The following is a 17065-nucleotide window of genomic DNA, read 5'->3' as shown; positions in this document are numbered from 1 at the left end:
GACCCTCTTCTACCCCCTTCATGCTGCAAGTGCCATCCCTTCTCTCCTATGCACGTTACCAATCCTTCTTCGCGTGGCCCCGTCCTCTACTTCATCTGGAGGAGCATATTTTTTAAGAATATCATCTCCTTCCTTGCAGCGTCTCTCTAAGCGCCTTTCTCGTTTTCTCTTTTCTTGTCTGAAGTCTATCTCTTTGGGAGTATTTCTCCCCTGATAATATCATGGAATTCTTTTCTTCGCCTTTCCCTGCTTCTTTCTATCTCTCATCTTTCTCTGTCCCTCTCTTCCTTCTTTTGCTTTTCTTTTTCCCTTTCTGCATTTCTCCGTCTTTCCCTTTCTCTTTCTGCTTTTCATCTCTTCTCCCTTTCTCTATATGCCTCTCGCTTTTATTCTCTTTCTTGATCTTCTTTCGTTCTCTCTCCTCTTCCCTTTTCTCTTCTTCTGTCTCCTGCCTTTCTCTGACTTCCCTTTCTCTTAGTTTAAAATCGTCCATGACCTTTCCATCTAATTTGAGCATTATCTGTCCTCCCACCCATTCATTCGGCACAATCGCTGTCTCATCCTTATTGCCCTGCTGTCTCATCCTTATTGCCCTGCCCTCCCCTCTCTCTCCCACCCATTCATTCGGCACAATCGCTGTCTCATCCTTATTACCCTGCCTTCCCCTCTCTCTCCTACCCATTCATTCGGCACAATCGCCATCTCATCCTTATTACCCTGCCCTCCCCTCTCTCTCCTACCCATTCATTCGGCACAATCGCCGTCTCATCCTTATTGCCCTGCTGTCTCATCCTTATTGCCCTGCCCTCCCCTCTCTCCCCCACCCATTCATTTGGCACAATCGCCGTCTCATCCTTATTACCCTGCCCTCCCCTCTCTCTCCTACCCATTCATTCGGCACAATCGCTGTCTCATCCTTATTGCCCTGCTGTCTCATCCTTATTGCCCTGCCTTCCCCTCTCTCTCCTACCCATTTATTCGGCACAATCGCTGTCTCATCCTTATTGCCCTGCTGTCTCATCCTTATTGCCCTGCCCTCACCTCTCTCTCCTACCCATTCATTCGGCACAATCGCTGTCTCATCCTTATTGCCCTGCTGTCTCATCCTTATTGCCCTGCCCTCACCTCTCTCTCCTACCCATTCATTCGGCACAATCGCTGTCTCATCCTTATTGCCCTGCTGTCTCATCCTTATTGCCCTGCCCTCCCCTCTCTCTCCTACCCATTCATTCGGCACAATCGCTGTCTCATCCTTATTGCCCTGCCTTCCCCTCTCTCTCCTACCCATTCATTCGGCACAATCGCTGTCTCATCCTTATTGCCCTGCCGTCTCATCCTTATTGCCCTGCCCTCCCCTCTCTCTCCTACCCATTCATTCGGCACAATCGCCGTCTCATCCTTATTGCCCTGCCTTCCCCTCTCTCTCCTACCCATTCATTCGGCACAATCGCTGTCTCATCCTTATTGCCCTGCTGTCTCATCCTTATTGCCCTGCCTTCCCCTCTCTCTCCTACCCATTCATTCAGCACAATCGCCGTCTCATCCTTATTGCCCTGCCCTCCCCTCTCTCTCCTACCCATTCATTCGGCACAATCGCCGTCTCATCCTTATTGCCCTGCTGTCTCATCCTTATTGCCCTGCCCTCCCCTCTCTCTCCCACCCATTCATTCGGCACAATCGCCGTCTCATCCTTATTGCCCTGCTGTCTCATCCTTATTTCCCTGCCCTCCCCTCTCTCTCCTACCCATTCATTCAGCACAATCACCGTCTCATCCTTATTGCCCTGCTGTCTCATCCTTATTGCCCTGCCCTCCCCTCTCTCTCCCACCCATTCATTCGGCACAATCGCTGTCTCATCCTTATTGCCCTGCCCTCCCCTCTCTCTCCTACCCATTCATTCGGCACAATTGCCATCTCATCCTTATTGCCCTGCCTTCCCCTCTCTCTCCTACCCATTCATTCGGCACAATCGCTGTCTCATCCTTATTGCCCTGCTGTCTCATCCTTATTGCCCTGCCCTCCCCTCTCTCTCCCACCCATTCATTCGGCACAATCGCTGTCTCATCCTTATTGCCCTGCCCTCCCCTCTCTCTCCTACCCATTCATTCGGCACAATTGCCATCTCATCCTTATTGCCCTGCCTTCCCCTCTCTCTCCTACCCATTCATTCGGCACAATCGCTGTCTCATCCTTATTGCCCTGCTGTCTCATCCTTATTGCCCTGCCTTCCCCTCTCTCTCCCACCCATTCATTCGGCACAATCGCCATCTCATCCTTATTGCCCTGCCTTCCCCTCTCTCTCCTACCCATTCATTCGGCACAATCGCTGTCTCATCCTTATTGCCCTGCTGTCTCATCCTTATTGCCCTGCCCTCCCCTCTCTCTCCTACCCATTCATTCGGCACAATCGCTGTCTCATCCTTATTGCCCTGCCCTCCCCTCTCTCTCCCACCCATTCATTCGGCACAATCGCTGTCTCATCCTTATTGCCCTGCCTTCCCCTCTCTCTCCTACCCATTCATTCGGCACAATCGCTGTCTCATCCTTATTGCCCTGCCCTCCCCTCTCTCTCCTACCCATTCATTCGGCACAATTGCCATCTCATCCTTATTGCCCTGCCTTCCCCTCTCTCTCCTACCCATTCATTCGGCACAATCGCTGTCTCATCCTTATTGCCCTGCTGTCTCATCCTTATTGCCCTGCCTTCCCCTCTCTCTCCTACCCATTCATTCAGCACAATCGCCGTCTCATCCTTATTGCCCTGCCCTCCCCTCTCTCTCCTACCCATTCATTCGGCACAATCGCCGTCTCATCCTTATTGCCCTGCTGTCTCATCCTTATTGCCCTGCCCTCCCCTCTCTCTCCTACCCATTCATTCGGCACAATCGCTGTCTCATCCTTATTGCCCTGCTGTCTCATCCTTATTGCCCTGCCCTCCCCTCTCTCTCCCACCCATTCATTCGGCACAATCGCTGTCTCATCCTTATTGCCCTGCCGTCTCATCCTTATTGCCCTGCCTTCCCCTCTCTCTCCTACCCATTCATTCGGCACAATCGCTGTCTCATCCTTATTGCCCTGCCTTCCCCTCTCTCTCCCACCCATTCATTCGGCACAATCGCTGTCTCATCCTTATTGCCCTGCCGTCTCATCCTTATTGCCTTGCCTTCCCCTCTCTCTCCTACCCATTCATTCGGCACAATCGCCGTCTCATCCTTATTAACCCGCCTTCCCCTCTCTCTCCCACCCATTCATTCGGCACAATCGCTGTCTCATCCTTATTACCCTGCCTTACCCTCTCTCTCTGGAGCTCCTCCTCGGCTTCTGTTAATCTTGCCTGTAAATCGCGGCACTCATGTTATTCCACATGTGTGGACACATGTTTTCATTTACTTATGTGTTCTCCACTTATGTCTTCACTACTATACTCAGGGCACATTTGTTGGATTAGTGTATCCCGCTGCTGCTTTTAATGTTTGTAATGGATATAATCCTTGTGCTTCTGAAGGCAGATCACTGCTCTGGTCAGGAGGAGACAGAGCCGTGGGTGCTGTGACCCCTTTGTCATGCTGATTAATCATCCATTCTTTCACGGGTCGCTCGTTCACCTCTTCCCTATCCATTCTCACCAGTTCCATGTTGGCTGGTCGATTCTGCAAATGTTTCCCCTTATACACAGCATGTAAATATATGTTCTCACTCACTCCCTTTTACCCCCTTTCACGCCTTTCCCCAGCAGTACATTTGTACGTCTGCGTCTCTTTTCAAGACCATGCCTCCTGCGTAACCAAATGTTTCAGAGCAGCACCACAAACGCCACTCACACCCTGAACAGCCCCACCTCACTGTTCCCTCCAAACCTTCTGAGTGACACCACACCTGTCACTCACGCCCTGAGCAGCCCAATGGAGGAGGCATTTTGGATAGGCACTTATGCGTGATGGAAGACAATCTGGATTGGGAGCCAGTGCACTGCTCTTCTCACAGCCGATATGTGCTCCCACACCAGACCACACTCCTCAGTCCACAACTTCACATCCTCCCCATATACCAATATAGACAAAAGTATTTTTTTCACAAAGCCTTAGCTGTCTTACAACACAAGGCTGTCGCCAGCAACTACTATACAAGTAAATGCACTATGGCCGTCTTCTCAACTCCTAGTGAGGCCACGTGATCTTTCCCGACCCATGTCAGCAGACATCTCTTTATCTCTTATCTATTTACCTCAACACAATCCCCCAATATACAAACAGTCCCTTCCCCTGTGTTGCCAGGCATATGGACCACTTACATCCATGGATCCGCTGAGGGTCTTCAGTATCGAATCTCCCTTAACTGCCAGCTGCTGTCCGCCCTACGGGAGGTCCTGCCGGGACCTGATAGGATCTTTCTCCAAAGGGACTCCTCTAGGCCTCTCTCTGTTGCACCTAATACAGCTCTCTACAGGTCACCTCTGTAGTCTTCGGGCCACGGCAGGGAATCCTAAACAAACAAAGAACTCTAGCGAACCATCATCTTTGCTACCATCTGTTAAGATTGCCTAGAAAGTACCAGAATTACACAGTGGTTTTGGGGCCAGATCAAACTGGACTCCATGATGGAAATAGGCAAAGTGCAAGACAAAACCTAGCTTTATTACCATCGAAGCATACAATGGGCCTCATTATGAGTCCAGCAGTAACGGTGGTGGTAAAGCCGCCTGGTTACCGCCGGACTCGTATTACCATTCCGCCTCCGTGATTCCCGGAATTACCGGGGCATTACAACCCCGGTTTTCCGGGAATCACAGAGGCGGAATGGTGTTAATCCCCATTCCCATCGAGTCCTATGGGACTCGATGGGAATGGGGATCATGGAAACACCGGCAGCATCTCGTAATGCTGCCGGTGTTTCCTCGGCCGCCTGCAGGCGGGTGGTGTTAAACCCGCCAGGTCAGACCTGGCGGGAACATCACCGCCCGCCTGCAGGGGTCGGACTCAGGCGGTCCGGAAACAACGGTGGCGGCGGGTTTACCGCCACCGTTATTTCCGGACCGCCTGAGTCGTAATGAGGCCCAATGCTTCTCAATTAATTCAACACAAACACTGGATTAAATACTCAAAAATCATCACTACTGACATCACAATATAATTTCTCAATACAAAACCTATGGGGGCTAGGGATTGGTTGAGGGGATTGACTACATATACATTCTATAGGGTTTGAAGTTCTGATTGGGTCTAATGGCTCCTCCTGAGACCACAATCAGAAAGGCACAATCTCTACAATAAACTATTGGTTGGCGTAATATATACTGGGCGGCCTAGAATTAGGGGTGTTCATTGTTTTGCTTAATACTACCCAACCATGGCCAGACAGGACTAGGGGGAGAGAGGTGCATAGACTGCTTCCCTTATTCCTAGGCCATGGGACAGGGGGATTTATTTTTAATCACCCTGATGTCACACCTCGTGTCTGGGAATATGCATGAGGAGTGAGGCTGGGGTCCTATCTCTGTTCTTTGCTAATGACTAGACAGTGTTCTTCAATTAGGGGTCACATGTGATGAAACCGTGTTTAGAGTTATTTCGCCTATTATTTTTGTATTTATTATTGGCATTTTAGCTAATATTAATGCAAGTGTCATGGTTCCTTTTACCACGGAGGACACTCTTGAGCTATTCTTCCTGGGGTCCTTTCGCTTATAATTGTCCTTCACCTGGCTTACGAATTAATCCGGGAGTATCCTTCTTGCGTCTTGGGAATTGTTATCTTGTGCTTTCAATGCAGCATTCCTAACCTCCCATTTGTGGTATCCTTGGGTGTGGTTATCAGCTACCGTCTAAGCTTTGCACAGACTTGTATTTTGGTATTTCTGCATTTTGAGTTCTCATGAAGTCTTGAGGCCGTTCATTTACTTAGAAGCATGTTGCGGCTGCCATTTTGGAAAAGATGGCTGCCCATTACTCTTGCATTTCTATGTTAGTGAGCCATATTTCGGTGTCGTTCATGTTGCAGTCAGCTTATATATGGCTTATGTTAGTATTCTCCAAGTCTTTTCGATGCCATATTGTTGTTCTTCGTGTATTAATGCATCTATTACGTAGTCTTTGTGTTGTTCATATTGAGTGCACATTTACTTTCTGTCTCATGCACGCACCTGTATTGTTTCATTGTCAGTTTGCTTATTCTTGCCACCTTTAGCTGAGATCATGTCCATCTCCTATTTACCTGTCTGGGATATGGGCGGTACGGTTGCGTTAGTGAGTAACGTTTCTCATCTATACGGTATTGGGCTGGGGGAGGGGCAGTAGCTATGGATGACATAACCATCTGCCTCGCAACAACGTTAAGACCATGAAGGGGGCCACCGTGCTACTATGATTGTCCCATGACCTCCCTCAAATCCTCTTGCCCCCTCCTCACCTGATATTGTCTGTGATTACTATAATTTATTGGCGAAGAGGTGACAGACGCCAATGACGGAGTGGACCTGATCAGCGCTGAGGTGACACTGGGGTACCGAGCGGCTCTCCTGTGAGCAGTGACTCAGCGAGCTGTGTGAAGGCAGCACAAGGAGTGCTGTGACTCCAGTGTGTTCAGAGAGTGAGCGGGGCGAAGCGGATGCTTGTTGCTTTCTGGGCCGTGCAGTGGTGCGGCGGCTGCATGAGAATGGGAACTTACTGGCTCTCTGACGCCAGTAATACCTCGGTAATATCAGGACAGTAAGGCAGGTTTGCCAGTATCCCGCCAGAATTACCGCCGGGATACCGAAAGCCTTTAATGATTCAAGGAAACAAGGGGTTGGCGTATCAGTAGATTCATTTGAGGGGTCTGTTGGGATCGTACCAACTTACAGGGAGGGAGGATGAATATATTTGGGATCGGTTAATGATGTACATTTCCAACCCCACCCCAAAATTCAGGGACGTTTGTGTCAAGCTAAAAATCCACATTTGCAGCAAGCATTGTCCATTGCCAAGGGTATGGAGTTAGCGAGTGAGTGCTTAAAGGAAGTTAATGCTAGAAATGGCATGGAAAGTGGTAAGGAGAGTGGAAAGGACAGTGGCAAGGAGAGTGGCAAGGAGAGTGGAAAGGACAGTGGCAAGGAGAGTGGCAAGGAAAGTGGCAAGGAGAGTGGAAAGGACAGTGGCAAGGAGAGTGGCAAGGAAAGTGGAAAGGAGAGTGGAAAGGACAGTGGCAAGGAGAGTGGCAAGGAAAGTGGCAAGGAGAGTGGAAAGGACAGTGGCAAGGAGAGTGGCAAGGAAAGTGGAAAGGAGAGTGGAAAGGACAGTGGCAAGGAGAGTGGCAAGGAGAGTGGCAAGGAGAGTGGCAGGGAAAGTGGCAAGGAAAGTGGCAAGGAAAGTGGAAAGGACAGTGGCAAGGAGAGTGGCAAGGAGAGTGGCAGGGAAAGTGGCAAGGAAAGTGGCAAGGAAAGTGGCAAGGAGAGTGGAAAGGACAGTGGCAAGGAGAGTGGCAAGGAGAGTGGCAGGGAAAGTGGCAAGGAGAGTGGCAGGGAAAGTGGCAAGGAAAGTGGCAAGGAAAGTGGAAAGGACAGTGGCAAGGAGAGTGGCAAGGAGAGTGGCAGGGAAAGTGGCAAGGAAAGTGGTGAGGAGAGTGGCAAGGAAAGTGGCAAGGAGAGTGGCAGGGAAAGTGGCAAGGAAAGTGGCAAGGAGAGTGGCAAGGAGAGTGGAAAGGAGAGTGGAAAGGACAGTGGCAAGGAGAGTGGCAAGGAGAGTGGCAAGGAGAGTGGCAGGGAAAGTGGCAAGGAAAGTGGCAAGGAAAGTGGAAAGGACAGTGGCAAGGAGAGTGGCAAGGAGAGTGGCTGGGAAAGTGGCAAGGAAAGTGGCAAGGAAAGTGGCAAGGAGAGTGGCAAGGAGAGTGGAAAGGACAGTGGCAAGGAGAGTGGCAAGGAGAGTGGCAGGGAAAGTGGCAAGGAGAGTGGCAGGGAAAGTGGCAAGGAAAGTGGCAAGGAAAGTGGAAAGGACAGTGGCAAGGAGAGTGGCAAGGAGAGTGGCAGGGAAAGTGGCAAGGAAAGTGGTGAGGAGAGTGGCAAGGAAAGTGGCAAGGAGAGTGGCAGGGAAAGTGGCAAGGAAAGTGGCAAGGAGAGTGGCAAGGAGAGTGGTAAGGACAGTGGCAAGGAGAGTGGCAAGGAGAGTGGCAGGGAAAGTGGCAAGGAAAGTGGCAAGGAAAGTGGCAAGGAGAGTGGCAAGGAGAGTGGCAAGGAAAGTGGCCAGGAGAGTGGCAAAGAAAGTGGAAAGGAGAGTGGCAGGGAAAGTGGAAAGGAAAGTGGCAAGGAGAGTGGCAGTGAAAGTGGCCAGGAGAGTGGCAAGGAGAGTGGCAGGGAAAGTGGCAAGGAGAGTGGCAGGGAAAGTGGCAAGGAGAGTGGCAAGGAAAGTGGCCAGGAGAGTGGCAAGGAAAGTGGAAAGGAGAGTGGCAGGGAAAGTGGAAAGGAGAGTGGCAGGGAAAGTGGCAAGGAGAGTGGCAAGGAAAGTGGCCAGGAGAGTGGCAAGGAAAGTGGAAAGGAGAGTGGCAAGGAGAGTGTGCAGGTGGTAAAAGATATTGAGATTGACAAAGCATAAGGGGGAAGAAAATAAAGTTTATGAGATAAAGAAAAATAATAAAATGGGGCAGCTGAAGGAGGTAGTTAAACCTTGCAACAAGATTTGCGCGAAAAAGGGCATTGTCTGAGGTGCGGATTTGAAAGACATGCAATGAATCCCAAGGAGTGTCCTACCAAGAGGGTCAAGTGTTGGGAATTTGGGAAGATGGGGCATTTTGTCCGATTATGTAAGTCAAACAAAGTATCGGGGACTGACAAAAGCATCAGATATGTCGGGTAAGAGGTGGTAAGGCGGTTGAGATTGTCCACATTGTTGGGGAGGTGGGGGGAGTAATGACGATGATGAATATGTTCCCCCTGAAGTGGAGATTGTGGTTGCGTGTCGTACTGTTACGTTGTTAGCAGATTCTGGGTCACCTTACACTATCATTCCAGTGGAGAAGTATAAGGAGATTTGGGGTGACAGGAATCATACTTTGCACAAGCGTATAGGGAGGTATGATTGATATTTTGGGTTTTGTCTGGAGTGATATTGTATACAGTGCAAAACAAGTTCATGCAAAGGTATATGTTATGGCTAAAGGCGATTGTCTACTGGTGTGGAAACACCAGGGCAAAACTAGGTTTGGAGTTACATCCAGGGAAGAATTTGCAAGTGGGGATGGTGGGAAAGGGTAAAGCAGAGAAGTTTTCATCAGAAGTTGGAGCAAAGTTCCAGAATGTTTTTCGGAAAGGTATTGGTTACAGGGTTGTTGCCATAAGCTGCAGTTGGTTGCAAATGCTGTGCCTTGGGTGCGTAAGGTTAGGAACTTGCCATTGGCTGTGAGGGAGAAAGTGAGGATGGAGTTGCGTGGGTTATGTGATATGGGTATTGTAGAACCCATTGAAAGTAGTGAGTGGCTATCTCCTATTGTCGCGACTCACTGTCCGGATGGCCAGATCAGATTGTGTGTGGGTCTAAGGGATTTGAAACGTAACATCTGGGTCAATAGGCACCCACTTTCTAAAGTTAATGAAATGTTATCCACCAGGGAGGAGGCATTGTAGTACAGCATGCTTGATCTCTTGTCCGCTTACCAAAGCGTAGAAATACATCACATGCCTAGAGCATTGACAGCGTTCCTTTCGCCCAACGAGGGCATAACAGTTTGAAAGGATGCCATTTGGGTTGGTGGCAAACTTTTGGGAGAAATGTACTGGTTAACGAGACCTGTTGAAAGTGAGAACGGATTTTGCAGTGGGGTGTGAAGAAGAGAAGGTGTTCAGGAGGATGAAGGCAGAAGTGGCCAATATGCCAACGTTGCACAGATTTCATCCTGCGGCTGAAACGGTTATAACAGTGGATGCATGTGCGCATAAATGCATGATTTGGGAGTGGCGTTTAGCCAAATGAGGAAGGGGGTAAAGGTGCCTGTGGTATTTGCATTGCCTGCATTGACGGAGATAGGATATTCTACAATTGAGCGCGAGAATCTTGCATGCTACTTGGCCTCCAAATATTTTAAGACATATGCTTGGGGCATACCATATACCATCAGGAGCAATCCTAGGCCCCTTGTGCATTTATTTCTAGAAGGGGTCTGGTTTGGTGACACCAGTAAATGCTAGGTGGTGAGCTGATTTTCAGGGTTTTAACTTTGTGGTGGAATGTGTTACCAGGGCGATGTGATTCAGTGGCTGATTGTTTGTCAAAGGCTCCTACGGATGTCCAAGAACAGGAGGATGACGTTTGTGATGAGTGGATTGCACCGGTGGAAGATACGGTGAACAATGCGTGTTCTAAGGTTATCGGGTTGGAGAGTGTTGTGGGAGACATGGAGAACACGAAGATGATAAGAAGAACTGAGCGTGGTTGGCCAGAAGATGAGGTGGTCAGTTCACCATATTATAATATGAGACAAGAGTTGAGCAGTTCGGTGGGGGTTTGGCAAGAGGGGAGAGGTTGATTCTGCCGTCTTCAGAGTTGACTACGCGTGCCCACAGGGGGCATTTGGGAAAGAGTTGGACTGAGCAGACGTTAAAGTCCAAATTTTGGTGGCCAGGGATGGATGCAGGAGTTGATGAAGAGGTAGGGGCTTGTATTCAATCTAGTGCGAGTCGTTAAAGACTCAGAAGGTGGAGTTGGGATGTGCGGATGTCCCTGAGCAAGCATGGGAGAAGGTGGCGATTGATTTTAAGGGTACTATGTGTTTGTTGGGACAGAAAACTAGGCCTGCCATTGTTTATTTATTTATTTATTCCATTTATCAAGCACACAAACAGCCCAGAGGCATTGAGGTGCTGTTACAGATCCAGTTACTTGCAATACAGAAACCAGCAATGACAGTAAGGGGCAGTGAACATTAAGAAAAACATGAACAGCGAATCTAGCTGGGCAAAGTGATCTTCTAAATACCCAATAGGACGGTTCTGCTCTTGAAGTGGGGGTGGGGGTGTGGTGGCAATTCCACTGCTTGGCTGCAATGTAGGGGAAGCTCAGACCCCCGACTTTGGATCATTTGAATTTCGATTGGCAGAGGCGGTGCACGTATGGGGTCTTTGTTGGCCTCAATGACTGGGATCTGATGATTTTCTGAGATAGGCATGGAGGAGCCATTTTGGATAGGCACTTATGCATGATGGACATAGTTTTGAAGATAATCCATTCCCTGTTTGAGAGCCAGTGTACTAGTCTTCTCGCAGGTGATATGTGCTCTCATTTGGGAATATTGAGGGCTGCTCTGAGGGCATTATGTTGGGGTGGATTATGCGTCTAGGTGGTTTGAGGTGGAGTTTGTGGAGAGTATTAAAACAAATGTGTGATTGATTATCTAGAGAATATTTTATACTAGGGAAGGGTATCAGAAGGTTATAATTTTGGATAATGGTGTTGAGCTGGTATCACAGGAAATGCGTACATTTACAAACTCTAATGGAATAGAAAATCAATGTACTGCTTTGTATTATCCTAAGACTATTGGTCCCATGGAACGCACAAATGGAATAATTAAGGAAATGATTCAGTTAGCTTACGCCAATAGCTTGGATTGAAGGGTTTGTGTGTGTGAGATGATGAGGGCATTCGGGGATACTCCACACGTATTGATGGATGTTAAGATGAGGAGCGGGGGTATGCGATCTGAGTTATATCCGTATTGGCTGGCAGATACAGGAAATCAGGTGCTGGATGAGTGTGTGGTTGAAGGGAGTCATGTTAGAGAGGGTGATGTGGTGAGGATGAAGAAACCATGCAGTGTTCCCGAAAGACTGTTCTCGTTTCTTTGAATCTATTGAGGTAGTAAAAGTAGACAAGTGTTACCGGTGATGTGAGGCATTGGAGTATGGATCGAGTGGCTGTTGTGAGGCACAGTGAACTAAGGAAACGTGCCTCTGGAGAGAGAAATGAGGATATAGTGCTGGTGGTGAGTGGTATATGGAAAGGTGAGTGGATTCTGGTAGGAAGCTTGAGGGGGCGGAAAGTACTTCCCATGGTGATCCTGTTGGGATGATAATTTGTGTGGTGTGCAGGACGGTCGTCCTGGAGGGAAAAAGACCAGGATAATGGTGCCATGGGGGAAATGGTGGTGGGGGCGGGGGCGGGGGGGTGACAGGACGGCTAAAACGGAGGCCTGCTAAGTTGGATTGTCATGTGGTTTATGGTTGGGCTTAAATTGTACTTTGCATATTCAACATCCACTTATTGGGTTGTTTATGTTGCACATTTGTTACTCAATGGGTCTGTATAACTTTATGCGCTCCCTGGTTGTCATTTCCATATTGTGTCGTGTACGATCCATTGTTTAGTACTTGTACAGTTTCATTTTCTCTTTTTTCCCACTATCCTCGGTCAATTTTCTTTTGTACTTACATACTTAAAGATCATTCTGTGAAATAGGTTCTATGGTTTTATGACTAGAAAAGTTATGTGGGAAGAGGAACATATGTTGTTATGCTGGGAGTGGGCGCGATGCCGTCGCGCGGAGCCTCTATGCTTTTAAGTCGGACCCGCGTTGGGGTCTTAATTGTATGGGATTTACTTGCAATAAATTCCTTAATACCTTACCTGATATTGTCTGTGATTACTACATATGTGGTTAGCAATGTAGCGTGTAATAAAAAACAAACAAATATCGGGTACAGAGGAAAGAGCAGCTCATTTTGCAGCGATCCTTTTGTAAGTGTTCCAATTGAGCAGCTTCGCTGGATGTCTCCACCCTCACTCTACTTCCCAACATCAGAACCGTTGTGACATTGTGTACATTCCAAAGTGGTGTCAGCTTCATAGCAGGGCCCCACTTCCATGCAAAGGCGGGCCAGAGAACATTCTCGCATGTCCAAGTGCGTGCTGTGAGGGCCATTCCAGAGTGCCTCCATGTTGCTGCATCGTGAGGCAGGTGCTGCAGTGTTTACCTGCAGGCTTATATCAAACTGTAACATGAGCCTGGCTCTCACCTGGATGTGGGGGGGGGGGGTGCCTGGGCTATATCTACCCGCATACCTGTGAGTACATTTGATCTCGGCCACCTGAAACCGACACCCAGCGTGCACCGCCACCGGATTCTGCAGGCTTCTGCAGAAACATGCTCTTTCGCACTGAACAGAATATCACAGATTGACAGCAGCTCTGGGCCGGGGCATGGAGTTAAGCCACCAGAGGCAAAGTGCCACCTTGGCACCCCTGCCTCCATTCATCTGGGATCGGTTTCCTATTTGAAAGCCCCCCCTGACCCCTCACCCATAGGGCAGTAAGAAGAGGCCCAGAATCGCCTTGTCATTCGCCCTGCATGCTCCAGTCTGACACCTCACTTAAGTGGTGCACAGACCTGTGTTTATGTGTGCATGAGTGTGCATGTGTGACGTGTCATAGTCACAGCTTTGCTTTTACGCTGTGGTGCCCCAGCAGTGCTGTCACTTCCTCTCTGCTTCGCTATTGGACTGTCCTCTCTGCGTCACTTGTTCTGCCCCGCCCTCCTTCTGATGGCCCCTTTATGCATTTAGCTCCACTCAGTGTTTTAAGTGATGTGAGAAATCGAGGGGGGGGTGTCGTAAATGATGGGTGTGGCCTGAAGTGACCCCAGCACAGGACAATAAAACAAAGTTCCTGAAACCAAAGCACACGCCCTGCCGGTGACACGCCATACGACACTGTGCTGGGGTGTTTTGTTTCACTCAATAGACTGCTTGGCACAGGCCTCATGTGTGAAACAGTCACTGGCCCTCATTACGACCCTGGCGGAGATCCATGGTGCAATTTGCACCATGGACCATGGCGCAGAGCTGCCAACTCCGCCATGGGGGTTGGCGGACTTACCGCCCCATTCCGACCTTGGCGCCGTAGATTACGGTGGCGTAATTAACGAGGGGTCCCGTAGCGCCATGGATTTTTCCGCCCGGAAAATCCGGGCGTAAAAATCACCATGGCGCTACGGAAAGTCCTAATCTGGCGGAGAGGTACGCCATGCATTACGCTGGCGTAAACCCCTCTCCGCCAGGGTCGTAATGAGGGCCACTGAATGAAACAAGAAATCCAGCATGAGACAGGCGATGCTGGCTCGCTGGGGCAGAGCCCACTGGCACTGAACAAACGTGAAACGGAGCTCCTTATCCTGGGCACCCAACAAAGACTGAAAAAATTGGACCCTGCCTACAAGAGTTTTACCATTGCAGGCCCTGTCATCTCAGCCCACAATTCCGTTAAGACACTGGGGGCCTCATTACGACCCAGGCGGACTTCGCGGTGCTAAATGCACCGCGAAGCATGGCGGAAAGCCGCCGATAGCGCCATGGGGGTTGGCGGATTTACCGCCCCATTCCGACCTCGGCGGAGCGGTAAATCCCCAATCCCCATTCTGCCCTTCCCCATTCCCATTTTTGCCCCATAGGGTATAATGGGAGTGGGGAAGGAGTTAATTACGCCACCGTAAAATACGGTGGCGTAATTAACAACGAGGTCCCGTAGCGCCATGGTTTTCTCCGGCTGGTAAAACCAGGCGGAGAAAACCTCCATGGCGCTACGGGAACTCGTAGTATGGCGGAGAGGTACGCCATGCACTACGCTGGCGTAATACCCTCTCCGCCAGGGTCCTAATGAGGCCCTGGGAGTCTTTTAGGACTCCCAGCTATCATTTAAGAAGCAGGTCAGTTATCTTAAATCGTCCTGCCCTTATTATGTTCACTTGCTATGCCCGATTCGCCCTTCCCTATCTGAGGCAAACCGAGCAGCGATTGCTGCTGCCATCATAGATACAGAACTGGACCATTGCAATAGTCTGTTGGTAGGGACCTCCCAGGCTAACATCAGAACATTGCAAGTTACTGAGAATAGCGCTGTGCTTAAACGCCACACCCACGTCACCGAGGGGCGGAGGCGACCGCATTGGCTCTCCGTCCAACAAGGGATTCCGCTCAAGGGCCTAGTCATGGTCTTTAAATGCCTCCATGATGAGGCGCCATCTTGTCTGACTACAAGAGTAAATAAGACCCCCCGCCCCCTTTAGGCGTACCCTACACTCCAACACCATAAGACTCAGTCAACCACAAGCTTACCTCAGGAAGATCGGTGCTGCAGGCTTTCATTTTTGGGCCCCAGCTTTGTGGTACACTCTTGGTCAGGTCGCGTGGAAAGTGCTTCGACCACCCTCTTCAAAAAACAACTGAAGACCTTTTTCTTTGACAAAGAACTTGGCTAAAGTGCTTTTTCTTCTCAGCTCCTTTTTTGTCTATGGTTTTGTTATTTGCTTGTTCTCTTGATGTTTTTCTGTCTTTTGTGAGCGCCCTGAAGCCTTTGGGTTAGTGAGCTACATAAAAAATAATATAGATAGATAAATATAGATGTGACACTGCCGTGTCACCAGCAGGGCTCGGTTCGAACCCCCAGCATGGGACAATTTAAAAAAAATGTCTTTCTTTGCTGTAGGGTGAATGATGGGGTGGTGGGAGCTGAGGGATCCCTGGCAGTGCCCCGGCTCAATCAAAGCTTCAGGAGACATCTGGGGCTCTCAGCCCCTGCTAGTCCCACCCCACTTAAAGCCCTGGCTTCACTAGTCCCCCATCTTTTGCTGAATTTGTCTTTTTGTCCTCACTTTGCCAGACCTGGCCACACCCCTGCTGTGGAGGCCCCTAGACAGTCAAAATTTTGGGACCCCACCTTGCATATTATCTCCCGATACGTTTTGAATTTTCTGCACCGCTTTGGTACCTCTTCCTTTTGGGGCGATAACATCATGGGTCTACAAAAGAGCAACGGCAAACAATAATTACGCTTTGTTCAAGAAAATTAAAGAATTCTTAAGTCTCAGACAAAAATGAGTAAAAGTGCCTGAACAAGATAGATTAGTTCTGTTATGGTAGAAATTAGACGGTGAATTCATCAAACCTCATTATAGCTCAGAAAGCTAACTTAGTAACGCAGACATCGGGTACTGCATGTATACTAGTCGGTGTTCTCGAAGCTTCTCGCGAATATTCTACTACGGTCTACTAGAGTTGGCGGGAACTCGCAACACACTAACTCACAGAAAGCTTTGTTTCTGGAGGTTTCTCTTGCTTGACTACGTGTCGTACGTTCTACTGGGATAACATTGAACTAAGTAGTGTGCCCGTTGGTCGCTAGATGGAGATGAGCATCACTACTGTACACACGCATGTGTCTCGGGAGGATAGCTCAGTGGCAACGCGCTCGTCTTGGAAGCGAGATGACGAAATAACCCATTACAATTTACAATTACAATTTGCACTAGATTTTTTTAGAAACTGACAGCTGCCAGAAGATGAACTTTTAAGGGACAAACTTTTATGTGAATCTGATGGCTCTGGGTTAGGAACTTTAACCTGTTAATGGCCACATTACACTAACACAGTACTTGCTCTCTAAAGTCTTTAATGTAAAGTTTTCCTTTCTTTGAGTTGATTCTTTAATTTATCTTTTGGAAGCAATTTAAGAAATTGTGATTGTAATTTTCTTTGAAGATCAAATTAATATTATTTTGATACATTGTCGCGGGGCCACCAAAGGAGTGGAGCCCGTAGGCCGGTTCCTACTCTGCTTATTTGGTAATCCGGCACTCTATCCCAGTGCCTCCTTGTTGGCCAGCCCCACTGAACTGTCACTTGTAAATGCTTTGGATTGGTGGCTGATTCCTGTGGTGGTCTAGTTTTCCCCGCCATTTCCCCAGAATGGACGCCATTTTATCGGTATTCTTTAGCCTCTGCTACTCCTTAACCGAGTTCACTGACATAATTCCTATTCCAGTGAATTGATTTTTCAGATGTTTTGTAAACAGCTAACGAGGCTCCACTCAACTTGTGGAACAGCCAGTGCGCCCTCCATGGGTGTCGTGTGAAGGGCACGCAGGATGCAATAGAAAGACTCAGGCTCTGCACATAGGTGCCTGATTTCTCCAAAACGAGTTGAAGAGTCCAAGAACCAGAGGGGAAAGGGCTGTTGGGAAAGTCTTCCTGAAAAAAAGAAGCCTTCAGATTTTCCTGGAAGTTTGGGTAAGTTTGGGTACTTCCCTTAGGTGGGGTCCAGGGCAATCCAGAGTC

The 17065-nt window shown here is 48.9% G+C and overlaps 2 protein-coding genes across 2 annotated transcripts in view; both read left to right on the top strand.

Annotated features, from left to right (window-relative positions):
* SEMA4B (semaphorin 4B) overlaps window positions 1-17065 on the top strand; it is a 567312-nt gene that overhangs the window by 88050 nt on the left and 462197 nt on the right. The gene's annotated exons all lie outside the window — the stretch shown is intronic.
* Window positions 6966-8561, top strand: LOC138505172 (uncharacterized transmembrane protein DDB_G0289901-like). Its single transcript, XM_069625442.1, has one exon. It carries the CDS (start codon window positions 6966-6968, stop codon window positions 8559-8561), a length of 1596 nt encoding a protein of 531 aa, XP_069481543.1.

Source organism: Ambystoma mexicanum, chromosome 11 (genome assembly GCF_040938575.1).
Source record: "Ambystoma mexicanum isolate Mex_15411 chromosome 11, UKY_AmexF1_1, whole genome shotgun sequence".
In the NCBI taxonomy this organism is placed as follows: domain Eukaryota; kingdom Metazoa; phylum Chordata; class Amphibia; order Caudata; family Ambystomatidae; genus Ambystoma; species Ambystoma mexicanum.
Note: the sequence above shows the minus strand (reverse complement) of the source record. Positions and strands in the feature narration are given on the sequence as shown.